Here is a 12,926-nt window from a genome sequence, read left to right on the forward strand (position 1 = left end):
AATATATATTGCAGACATTAAGTAGTATTTTTGTAGGTGAAATTGTGAAATTTACAGCAAATTGTTCTGACTATGCTTTACACAAATATTCTGGCTGTATACTTTATACAAATATGCTGACCACTGCTGGTAAGAAGTGTGTGTGCATGTGCACAGAAAGGACTGTAGGAGAGCAGGTGCAGTGAGGCTCAAGTGAACCATGCTCACGTAGGCATTCCCTGATGATGTGGTTAAATCTGCAGATTCAGGTAGAACTGAGGCTTTTTTTCAGTGTCAGTGGGAAGGGTAATTCTCAATCACGGGATAATAGTAGAGAGAGCATTAGCTTCATGGGACTAAATTTCTCTTTCCATGAGGACTTTTTTATGCTCTCTTCTATTGCTGAGTCAGAAGTAATTTAACTGAGGTAAAGAGATGACTTTAAGTACTGTGGTAACTATACACTCAGAGATTAATCATGGGTCTGTATAAAAAGACCTCTATAAGCGTAAAATCCAGCTTTAAAGGAAGTTGAGATCCATGGAAATAATAGTACTGATGATAACAGTAGGATTTACATTTATAAAAGTATACTAAAAGGAAGAAATTATGGTCTCAGTTACACGTGCACACCTCCACATATATTTTTTTGTTGTTGTTCTGTTAGTATTAAAATAAAGCAACAAGTTGAAATCATACATATAAAACAAATACAGACCGAATATGAAATCTAAAGGTAATATTTGGATATATTAATATTTCATATAGATTATTTAATGGCAAAACTGGAGGAGTCTGAAAACAATTCTGCAACTTTGGATAGTCTGTGTAAAGAGTTCATGAAAGATATATAATCTAAGCAGGTCTATAGTAAATAAGAAAGGAGTGGAGCTCTTTCAGGATGGAAATGATATGATATTCAGACTGCACGGTATGACATTCGTGTATAAACAGTACTAGAAGATTTAGTCTAAATTCTGAAGAACCATATTAGTAAGGCAGACAGAGGACTGAGCGCAAGGGTAGTGGTGAATCTGAAATGTGACTAATAGCATCACTCACTGACTGGGCTTGGTCTGGGAGATAAGCATAGGGACAGCCGTTAGCTGTGCGCACTTTCCAAAGTAGAAAGGAGTTAAATTGCACAGGTGGATAAAGTATACAATATTATAGGTAGATAATGTTTTAATGGCATATTGAAGAAGCTAAAATCTAGTTCATTGTTAGGCTTAGAGTGGATGATATAGATTTAAAGGTGCATTTAAAAGCAGAAGAAAGTGAGATGGTGTGACAGGTGCAGGTAGAAACTTAGCTTTAATAAAAGGAGTAAAACATCCAAATTCTGGGGACTTGACTCACTAGACTTCATGGAATTACTGGGATTCCAAATACATGAAAAGTACGAAAGAGCTAACAACCCTGTGGCTAGCAACAGAACAAGCACCAGCTATATCTTGAATTTCAACAGCAGCACTAGTTATGACAGTAGTAGCACTAACTGGTATGCTAAGGTTGAGGACAGCGGAAACACCAGGTCTGTGCAGAGATTCTTCGTTAACTGAACACTGGGCAGAGATACTTGAGCTTCCTCTCTGTGAATGGCGATGTCTGCACAGCATAGTTGGGAGATTATCAACCAAGTCTCAGAGGTAGTATAGCAACTGTAGTATAATACACTGCTGTATCCAGGCTAATGAGCAATTGTCCTTCACGTAGCAAGTAAACTGTTCTTGGATGCTTTTATATTCAGTTGTAACTACTAATATATTTGTAAAGCGGATTATTTAAGTTAATGTTTTTTATTCCACAATTGTCTTTCAGAACCTGCAAAACCAGAAGGACTTAAATTCTTCAATGTTTCATCATATTCTTTTTCACTGTATTGGAGACTACCGTATGGACATGTAGACAGATTTCACGTGGATCTTATTCCTGATCATGGTTCTGTTGTTATCCTAGATCTTGGAGTTAGGGAGTATCAGGTATGTGCTTTTATTACAGGACTTGCATGGCCAGCTTTTCCTTATGCACTGTGCTGATGTGGAATTCAAGCTTGCCTCCTTAGCTGTTTAATGCAAATATGAATCTGAAAGTATTAATAAAAAATTGGTGAGAGCAAATTTCAGCATCCATAGTTTGTTACTTAACAACAGGTAGTGAATTTAGGGTTTTTTTAAGTCTGCTAGAAGGATACAGCCAGTCATCCAAGGGTTCATGAATAGTTTAACAAAGGAAGGGCAGAGCTATTGAGTAATACAGACTCATTAATTGTGTACTTGCCAGGAAGACCTGTGCTTAAATCATTAATGCAGGCAACATTTCACTGCTAAGCCATCAAAAAGAAATAGGAGCACTTTTTGATTCTGCTGTCTGGAGAATATAATAATATTAACAGAAATAATGGTTGTTCAGGTTGCTTTGCTTTTGTTTTTTATTGGAACTGCAAAGATACAGGTATTTTATATAAATGCTTGCTAAAAAGTTGTTAATTATGTTTATTTCAAAAGATGGGCTAGCGTAAGGGTCAAAAACTTGTTTTTCAGGCTGCTTTTGTGTTTATTCTTTCAAAAAGGAATTTTATAATGCTTCATATTTACTTTGATGATGATGATGATACAGAAAAACCTCTAGATATACTGATAGGTGATTCTGTGATAAAATTAATAGTTAATTTTGTTGTTCTTTAATATTGAATGTTATACAAATCTTATGGAGGGTAGTTAAATAAGATGGCAAAATACTGTCCTGTAGCTAACAGATGTGAACTACTGTTTTTACTGTTGTAAATACTGTTGTATTTCTAAAAGCTTATTAACCAATCACTTTCAGTAATGCAATGCTTAAACTTTTGGGTTTGGGTTTTTTTTTTAAATTTTCGTGATTCTTGGTAAAAGAAATAAATCTATGTCCGATTTCAGGCTGATTTTTCTAATACTGTTCCTGGAACAACATACAATGTTACAGTTTCTGCAGTTTCTTCTTCACTCTACAGTTCACCTGCGAGTAGAACAGTGACAACAAATGTGACAAGTGAGTTAATAATGACTGATGAAATTTTGTTCATTTTTTTAAACTATGCTTTTTTGTATTTATTATATGTGCAGCAGTATCTGAGAAATTATAATCAGTTTTGAACAATCATTAGAATTTTTCATCTTCTTTAACCATAAAAAAATACATGGAATCTGAGGTGTTCTATGAGAGCATGAGATTTTCTCTATCAGATACTTCTAAGCAGCAGCCCTGGATGTGAGTTGTAGTTATATTTATTCATTAGCTTGGCTATTAAAAAAAAAAAAAAAAGAAAAGAAAAAGAAAAGCATAAAGGAGAACAATTTATAAGCTTTAATAATCATTTAATCATTTTTGTAACAGGACTCTAGCCAGAAAAAAAGCGGTTTATTCAACAGTACATTAGTTTTCAGTAGTTTTACTGGTTTATGCTGGCAGAAGATTTAATTTCTTTATAGAAGCTGTGAAGGTGTCTCCATTATCAGGAAACTTAATTAAAAACTCTTTTATAGGTGTGTGTTTGTGTGTTTGTATATATATTAAAAAAATAATTACTTTTTTTTTTTTAGATCCTGGTCCCCCTGTGTTCCTTGCAGGTGAAAGAGTGGGTTCTGCTGGGATTCTGCTGTCATGGAATACACCACTGCATCCAAATGGGAGAATTCTCTCCTATATTGTTAAATATAAAGAAGTCTGCCCATGGATGCAAACAGCTTATACACAGGTCACAACAAAGCCGGATAGTTTGGAAGTTCTTCTTACCAGTCTTAACCCTGGAACAACTTATGAAATTACGGTAAAAGCTTCACGAATGCCTTCTAGTATTTTGAATTCTGATTAATTGTAAATTGTGTGAGTTTATGATAGGTCCATATAGTGTTTTCTGAAGGACCTTGCTAATTACTGTTGCCATATAACAAAGTATATTAGCCAGGTATTTGTTTACAGTAGTGGTTTTTAAATCTACTTTAAATAATTTCCAACCAAAATTGTACTAAAACGTAGTTTCTTCTATTGATGTTCTTATTGACATATGCCATTATGTGGTAAAAAGTAAAAAACAAAGGGCAGAATTTTCAAAAACATCTAAATCCTTCTTCATCTTCATTGGGATTTAATCTTTCAAATCAGTGGTGCGCTTTGGATATTACACGTAGCTTTCTAAATCATCTCAGCCAGATCCAGAAGAGCATGTAGGTACATACTTCTTTCTTTGATTTTAAACGTAATTAGTTTAAGAAGGAGTTTTCTTACCTGAATATCTCTTTAGATATAGCCTGTAAACACCTTAGCCTGGTTTCCCTAAGCCTGGGAGTTTTACCTAGTGTTTACCTACCTTTTTCTTTCCCTTTCCATAGATTTTATTGCCTAGATATTCACAGTGAGTATCTACTGCCAAAATCAGTGCATGTATTTTCATTACTTCTATATGTAGAATTTGTTTACATTGAGATTAGACACTCCTGATCCATCTCTGAACTCTTCAACAATAAATGACTTCAGGTGGACAGAAATGAACTGCTATACTCTTGGCAATATTTGCCAAGCAGTTCTTCACCTGATTTACTCTTTCGTAAGAACCTTGGAGAGGTGCTTCTTTTCAATATCAAGAATGAAATGAAATTATGTGTTTGATTTGCTTCATTCCATATCATATAAGTTCATACAGTGGAAAGCTATTAAAAAAAATATTGAAGTTGACCAGACTAGGAATAGGGCTGGGCAGTGATTCTTTGTAAGGGTGGTGTGTGTGTGTAAGAAAGTAAAACTGTAATTATGCCTGCCATTGTGGGAAAGTTGCTCACTGTGAATCTAGTTGTGATGACCATGCTGATAAAAGCCAGTATATCCACAGCTGGAGAAATGTTTATCCTTTGATCTCCTGTCTCCAGTCATCTGTTTAAAAAAAAAAAAAAAAAACAAACCACAAAAAAAGTTCAGCTACTATTTGAGAAAAGTATTATCACTTAGACTCTAAGCAGATTAATTTCCTCGCACAAATGAAGTTATTAATAGAATTCAGTTTGCAATTCTGTGTACCTCAGTAGCACTTGTGTGGGGTTCACTATTAAAGGTTTTGCAAATTCTGTTCTTTGCTCCATATATGAATCTTCCCTAGGAAGACTGTGAGACATTTTAAATCATGTGTTTTACTTAGCAATAATTTGCCCTTTGTTGATATGTATGGGAGGCAATCCTTCCCATTGATGGTGCCTGAAACATTGATCTTCGAGCAGAATTTGACTCAGGACAGTGACTTGTGACCCAACAACCTCTGTCTAGCAGGGACCACACGGCTTTTCTCGTGAGTGAATAAAAGTCTGTTGGCAAGCTAAGGGTTGTTACGTTACCTACTGCTTTGGTGGGTGCTCTGACCGCCTGACCCACAAGCAACCTCACAGATTCAATAACACCTCAGGTGGAAACACTTTTTCTACTGCACAGATGTGGCCAAAAAGAAACATCATGTGTTTTCCTTCTCTTGAGCAATTTCTTGTGGTTCTTTGGTTAATTTTTGGAGTCTGTCGTGTCATTTAAAAGTAGCTCTTGATTTTTGCATGGGTGAAAGTTCTTTATTGTTTTAGGGTACCTGGCTTGGTCCTGTTGTGAAATTCTTTCTGATAAATATTGTGACAGTACAGTTCAACAAAGCTTATAAGCTTTGAATATGGGTTTCCAATCTGTTTGTAACAGCCCAGTCTTAATTTCTTACATCTAATGAAAAAAACATTTTTAGAAAAATAGCAGTTACAAATGATAATTTGTTAAATGTTGGAGAGCTATGGATAATTTTGAACATCTGATCGTTGATAATTTTTAAAAAATATGCACTCAAGATTTTTATCTAAACTTAAATAATTAATGGCAACATACTTCAAGGCATAAAAATTAATACTTTTTCCAAATGTGAACGGCAGCTACTTGAACTTTGGATAGTACTTTGTTATCTGCATAGTAAACGTCCTTTTTAAATGTTTCCAAGCTTTTTTCTATAATGGCTCTTTGTGTCAGTGATCTCTAGAAGCTAACAGTACATTGTGTAAGCATTTATTTTGATTTCTTTTCAGAGCTAATTAGTGTGTGTAGCTGACACCTTTACCATGCAAATTTTTGCATACTTATGTTGTAGTAACTTTCAGTTCTCTTGAAACTACACATAAGAAATGGGAGTTTCCATGTCTGTCTTAATGCTAGTTTTCCTTTCTGGGCCCTGTCTACAACACCTACTTTGAGATAACAAAAAATCAGTGTTCAGGTGAGGACATGTCTTTAGATTTATAAGTCATTTTAATAGTGTCAGAATTTTCTGATTGCCTGTCAGCCCCCTGAAGATCTCCAGGTAATTTCCTCAGCTATTGCAATTACTCTGGAATTTATCAGTGCTTAAGGACATTTCAAGTTGTTCTCTCTGTGACACAGAAGTAGGTAGGGTTGGCTGGAATCATGAGGTGTGTGTGCATGGGGAGGGGGTCTTTGTGTGGCTTAGGAAGGAGCTGGCCAGTGATACAGATTCTCCTTCACCAAGCAGAGCATGCACTGCATTGGAAAGTGATGGTAGGCATATGTGTCCCTTTACATCCTAGATTAAGTCTTCCATGTTACCTTGTATTTCTTTGCTGTAGTTTATCTGCCATGGCTTAGTGCTTTTGTTTAAATAGCTTTACAGTCTTCTGAAAGATGCACAGTTTAGTCTTGAGAAATGATTAGAACAGGTTTCCTTTCTGGCCTGCTGGGTCCTTCCACTCTCTTTGCCCTTCGTTATCCCCTGCATGGTGCCTGTCACTTCTGCTATGATCCACACGTAGTTTTGCACATCTGCCCCCTCTCACCCCGCTTTCCCCACAGTCTGCACTGTCAGCTCCCTCAGCACCACTGCCATACCTTTGTTACCTGACACTGCTGGGAGGGAATGACTCTGCCAGCTTTAACCTCACTGGCGAGCTTTTCGCTTTGCTTCTTCTTTCACACACCTCCCACCATCACTGTTGGAATTTTGCTCATGTTTTACCTTTTGTTGTCTCTGTCACTTCTTTTCAAAATACAGAGTCAGACTTCATTCCTCTTTCTTTGTAAGTATTGCACACCGTAGCCCATCACTGAGTCAAATTGTCAGTAAGTCCTATATTGCAGAGCAAATATCATCATTGTTGTGTTTATGTCCATAAATTCTACCAAAGTCTCAATGTACTGCCCTTCCGTGGGAAGACTGCTACGATCATGAGCATTGAGGCACATCTACCATAAAGTGCATCCTTGGTTCCCTGACCTGTTGTCTTTCTGCCAAAAGATATGCTTTCCTTGGGTTTCTGCTCTGAGGGAGGTTGACCTGCTCTTGATATCCTTCAGGAGTTCAAGAAATAAAAAAGGACGTATTTTCCTTTTACTCTTTTAAGTTATAGATTGAGTAAAATAGGAATGGGGAGGCTGGTTTAAGTGAATTGTGGTAAGGAAAAGGAGTGTTACTGATGTTATTCTTGTTGACTTTAGCATAAAATAGGGACTCAGCACTTTCGAAGTGTGGATAGTCACACGTGGTTTTCTCAATTTCTTACACTGTTTTATAATTTTTCCATTTTATTTTTTAACATTTAAGTGTTGAATATAAATTAAATAATACAGCTATAAAAGGCACATTCATGAGTATATTTATAGTTTAAAAGCTAGAAGGTGAATCTCTGTGTATCCTTAAGATTTCCATAGTCCACGAAACTATATATCCTATAGATTCTCTAACGTGGCTTTTTTTTTTCTGTAGGTTGCTGCTGAGAACAGTGCTGGTGTTGGAGTATTTAGTGATCCTTTTCTTTTTCAGACTGCAGAAAGTGGTAATTTTAATAAAGCTCCTAATTATTTTAATTAAAGCTGCTCTAATTTGTTCAAATAAAGTATCCATGGCAGATTTTATATTTTAACAAATTCTGATGCATTTAGAACAAAATCTTAATTCTTTTCTTATTCTCTCACTCAGTGGAAGAGGTGCATTTTGTCCTATTTGCTAGTAACAGCATTTAGAGTGTGCACATACGGGGTTTTCTTATATGCAAAGTCAGTTTCTACTGGGGTTTTCCTAAGCCAGTTTCTAGGTAGGCTGCTTCCAGAAAGCAAGATCACAGGAGAGCAGAGCTACCTATCAAGTGGACCCATCTGCTGTTGCCTGCAGTAGTACTAGGAGACAGACTTTGTTGTGGGATCAGCTCTGGCATTGCCTACTTATGTCAAGCCATATTTGTTTAGTGCTGGAGTCAAGTGCCTTTTCTACAAAGCCCAGCACAGAATGTATTTTATTAAGTTTTTACTTCTTAATTCTGAAGCAAAAAAAAAAAAATTATAATTCATGGCTGAAATGAAAATTTGACTTGATGGTTTTGAAGATCAAAAAATTGTAATTATAGTCTGAATTTGCATAATTTTTATTAATTTAGTGTTTGTAGTCTTGCTCACACCCCAGGAGCAGTTGAGCCTTGGCTGAAGAGCTGGCACTAGGCCAGTTACGTTGGGGTAAACAAGTCTTAGTGGAATATAGAATTTGTGCTGCCGTGGCAGTGACCATACCTCTGTGTTTAGGACTCCTGGCTGGTTTCTGTAGCTGTGCAAACCACAGAGTGTCACATCTCAGTTAATGGCAGGAAATCATCATTCTGCATCAGATTTCTGCAATAACGCAATGAGTTATGAAAAGAAATATGAGAAGGGGTAGTAAACTTGCCATGTGGAGCTATGCAAAATCATTGTTTTTAACTATTCTTTGTATATCATTGTTGGTAGAAAACCTTATTTCCCTGAGCTTTATTTACTCATGATTGACAGAGGCATCAGCATTTCTCCATATGAGAACATTAGCTTTTTACTTTTTGATGCATTTCTGCTCACATTTTATTAAAGCTAAAATCCCTTATTATAAATGTAAATGGAAGGTTTCTTCAAATTCTAGGTGAGAGTTCTGTGTCACTGATACTACATTTATACTTTTACCTTCTGAACTTTTTTTTTAACTCTTGCTTTGGTTAAAGAAGGTTAAAGAAACCACAGTATCTTAATCAACATAAAGAGGTATAGTTTAAAGTAGGAAAGTTATTTAATTATTTAATTTAAATTATTTAAATATAAAGGCTGTAGTCTGGGAGGAGGGGGAAGAGGGTGAAAGATCTGCAAAAGTTTTAGCAGGGCCTAAGCAAGATCTGAATATGAGGCTTGGAGGATCTGTCTCAATTCAGCTGCGGAAGATCTGTAATTGTGAACACTTGTATATGGGTGTATTTTTAAGGCAGTGTAACCGTTTTCTCCTTAGTACTAAGGCTAGCTATCACAGGAATTTCTACTGCCTGTGCCATGGAGACAGGACGAAGAGAGAGCTACAGTGCTTTAATTGTCAGGAAGGTTCATATAGCTTGTAAAATCTTGTTTAGATGCTGCATCCCATTCCTTTGTGCTGTGTTTAATACAGATGCTCTGACAAAAGGACCTGGAAACTGTCACTGATACAAAGAATACCATTTCTGTAGTAATAGTGAATATTCAAATTAAATTGGGCTATTTAAAGCTATCAAAAATCTATATCCAGGTGAAAAGATGACACAGGTAAAGTGAAATAAAACACCCAGTGCTGTCATACACACTTAAACAAACAAAAGTGGTCAAAAATTTGCTACTTCTGACACAGTAGATGAGTTGCTTCTAGGAAGAATATTTTTAAGTTGACCAAACCAATTACTACATTATTATGAGACTGAAATAATTAGGTTTCTCACTTAAACTAGATTGGAAAAGAGCTTTACATGTGTTTGTGAATGGTTGGTTTTGCTTCAGGGTTTGGAAGCTAGAAATGGCATTACCAAAAAAAAAAAGGGATTTTTTTTTTTTCCAGTGCTGAGAAGAAAAGTATGTCTCACTGCTTTTGTTTGTTTTGTTTTCAAGCTCCAGGTAAAGTAGTGAATCTCACAGTTGAAGCCTTAAATTATTCAGCTGTAAATCTGATCTGGTTTCTCCCTCGGCAACCAAATGGAAAGATAACTAGTTTCAAGATTAGTGTGAAACATGCAAGAAGTGGAATTGTAGTGAAAGATGTCTTGGTTAAAGTAGAGGACCTTCTCTCTGGGAGGTTACCAGAATGTAATGTAAGTGCTATAAACCTTTTAAATTAGAAATAGACTCATGCCACAGAATACAGTTTTGCATTTTAATATTGAGACATAAAAAATTTGGAGGCTTGCTTTTCAGAACAATCCCAAATACTTTACAAACTTAGGCCCAAGGCAGGATATAATGGTTGAAGAAAAACCTTTCTGTCCAATATAGTTTAAATGGAATACTTTTCCTTGAAAAGCTCAGTTTAATCAAAGTAAAAATATTAAGAAAGGGTCAATTTGGTGTCCTTTTAACAGAAAATTATGAAATAGATAATGTTGAATTTTTTTCAGCTTTTTTTATTTTTGTTTTTTACAGCATTAAATTAAAAAAGACAAACATTTTTTAGGGGGGGTCAGTGCAGACAGTGTAATGTTAATATTTTTTATATGTAGTATGATAATGCCTTTTATATTTTAAATGTATGCTTTATTCTGTGTCACATTTCAACATTATTTAAGTGCTTTTCATATAAAAATAAAAAGACCCACTATTAGCAGCATGATTTTTTAAAAAAATGTTTGTAGTCTGAGTTGTTCTTGAAATAAGCGTTCATTGAAAAGTTTCTGAATTTTGACTATTCATTGGATTCAGACCTGTAACCAATGTATACCTTTCAGAATTTCTTGAAGAAAATTCTCTTTTCCAGTGTTTATTCTCCTTTTCCTCTTTATTCTGAGCAGAATGTTGTGATTACTTGGATGCCAAGTTGCCTAACATTTTTTTCCTTTCTTTTTTCTTTTTTTTCCTTTTCTTCAGGATGCTAGGCTTAGTACTTTAATGAAAAGTCCAGTTTTAAATGAGAAAATTAATCAGGACTTTGGTTTCAGATTTGGAAGATCATCTTAGGCATTGTGAAGGTTCCCAACATAAGGCTGATTTAATTCAGCACTGAGAGACTGCCACCTACTGAATCATTGGTTATTGTAATGTCTAGCAGTTTTTCAGAGGTGTCTCCTGACAGTATGGATTAGAAAACCCCTGTCCGGTCTTATCCATTATATATGGATATATGTATGCTATATATGTATATATACATACATATCACATACATGTGATGTAGAAGGACCTCACTAGGGGACTTTTTTTAAGAGAGAGACTGAACGCTGAAAATAGAATCTGGGAATAATTAAATTAATCCTAGAGAGTTGCTTCTTTTCAGTCAGATTTGAGAACTTTTGGGATAAGGCAGGAAACTATAATACTGTCACTAGCAGGATGTACTGGCAATGTCAGCTAATGAAATGATAACCTAAATTTGGAGATTGCAGTGTTAAAAGGAGAAGCAATTTGGGATGATTTTGATTCAAAGGTGGTCTGCCTTTTTTGATCTACATACATTTAGAATTATGGGTTATAGATGCAGCTTATCATATGTCATATTTTGTCTTTATAGGATAACAGTGAATCGTTTTTGTGGAGTACTACCACTCCTTCAACTACTTTTGGCAAATCCACAATTCCTTCACGGACTACAGTTACACCAAGTACAGAGGCATGGAGTCAAATGAGCTCTGTTTGGAATGAACCAATTAGTTTTGTTATAACTAACCTCAGGCCATATACCACCTATCTTTTTGAAGTCTCTGCAGTTACCACTGAAGCAGGTTACATTGACAGTGCAATTGTCCGGACACCAGAATCAGGTATATACAGCTTTCAGATGGAAATAAAGTTCTCATTTTTCATTTATATGAAAACTTCAAAATATCAGTTTGAAGTTATGTTGCAAGGTACTTCAGTCTGAATCTGTCTTTATCTGTATCATACTCTTGTATTTACATGGTTGCTTAATTTTACCTGATGGAATCAACTGAAAGCGTATGTAACTATTAATGTATCTAATAAAGTACAGTGAGTGGGAGTTCAGTTATTATTCAAAGTCAAAGATACCAAAGTATGCTCAGGACAGAGCAAATTTTATGAAAAACTGAGGAGAATTTAAGAACTGCAGTTAATGGCACAATGGAAAGAGAATTAAAAATACAGATGAAGAGGAAAGGTGTCAGGCATGCTGTTCAAAAAGTATGTGTATTGTATACATAGCAATGCACTTAAAGCTTCTATGCCTTTGTGGAAAAATAAGCAGTATAAAGAAAACTCCTGTCCCATGGTTCCTCAATCTGGACCTATTGCAGAAAGTTGTTCAGTGCTGAAGAAATCTTCAAACACTAGGCAAGTCGATTTTGGATTATCTGCAGTGCACTGAGAAGTTACAATTGGAAACGAAGGTTGTCCAGGAGCAGGAGTTTTATAAAGGATTAGGTAGTGGGCAACATTATTAATAGAGCCATACCAAAAAGGTGTTCTAGAGGAATGTTATTCTGGCTTTCTGCTTGCTAGTACCTCATTCTTTTGCCTGACACAGTTTGATGTTACTGGGTTCCCCTTTCATACATCCAGAATTCATAGCACTGTTCAGATGAGAAGAAATGTAGTTCTCTCCTAGCACTGTTCATTTGAATTGCTTTGCTAGAATTAAAATATCCTTAGTTTGCTGTTCTGTTGAGGGTTAATGAAGTTTTGGATAGTTTCTGTTCTAACGATGTCAGGGCTAATTTCCAGTTTATTTTTCACCCTGTTAACATCCTAGGATAGGTGCAGTGGTAATAAGCAAGCCCTGGAAAGTGATGAAAAGCTTATTCAATGGAGTTTAGTTCTGCCAAATACATAGAAAGCTGTCAGCTGTTTGAAAGATAAGATCTTCAGTCCTTGCCTAGTGGGTGCCTGTAACAGTCAGGGTTCATCCATTAAAGCATGGTCTGGGAAAAGGGAGGTTGTCTTACTGGTCGGTGTGGGTGGATGTGTGC

General features: G+C 35.7%; 1 protein-coding gene across 2 annotated transcripts in view; it reads left to right on the forward strand.

Moving 5' to 3' along the window:
• PTPRQ (protein tyrosine phosphatase receptor type Q) overlaps nt 1-12,926 on the forward strand; it is a 143,572-nt gene that overhangs the window by 32,127 nt on the left and 98,519 nt on the right. For both annotated transcript variants that reach the window (XM_087765815.1, XM_087765814.1), the window contains exons 18-23: nt 1,801-1,961; nt 2,898-3,009; nt 3,561-3,787; nt 7,748-7,817; nt 9,907-10,106; nt 11,513-11,762. In XM_087765815.1, the coding sequence (XP_087621941.1) occupies nt 1,801-1,961; nt 2,898-3,009; nt 3,561-3,787; nt 7,748-7,817; nt 9,907-10,106; nt 11,513-11,762 (1,020 nt within the window). The remainder of the gene's footprint in view (nt 1-1,800; nt 1,962-2,897; nt 3,010-3,560; nt 3,788-7,747; nt 7,818-9,906; nt 10,107-11,512; nt 11,763-12,926) is intronic.

Source organism: Nipponia nippon, unplaced genomic scaffold, assembly GCF_047370975.1.
Source record: "Nipponia nippon isolate SJK-2023a ecotype South Korea unplaced genomic scaffold, ASM4737097v1 scaffold_3, whole genome shotgun sequence".
NCBI lineage: Eukaryota > Metazoa > Chordata > Aves > Pelecaniformes > Threskiornithidae > Nipponia > Nipponia nippon.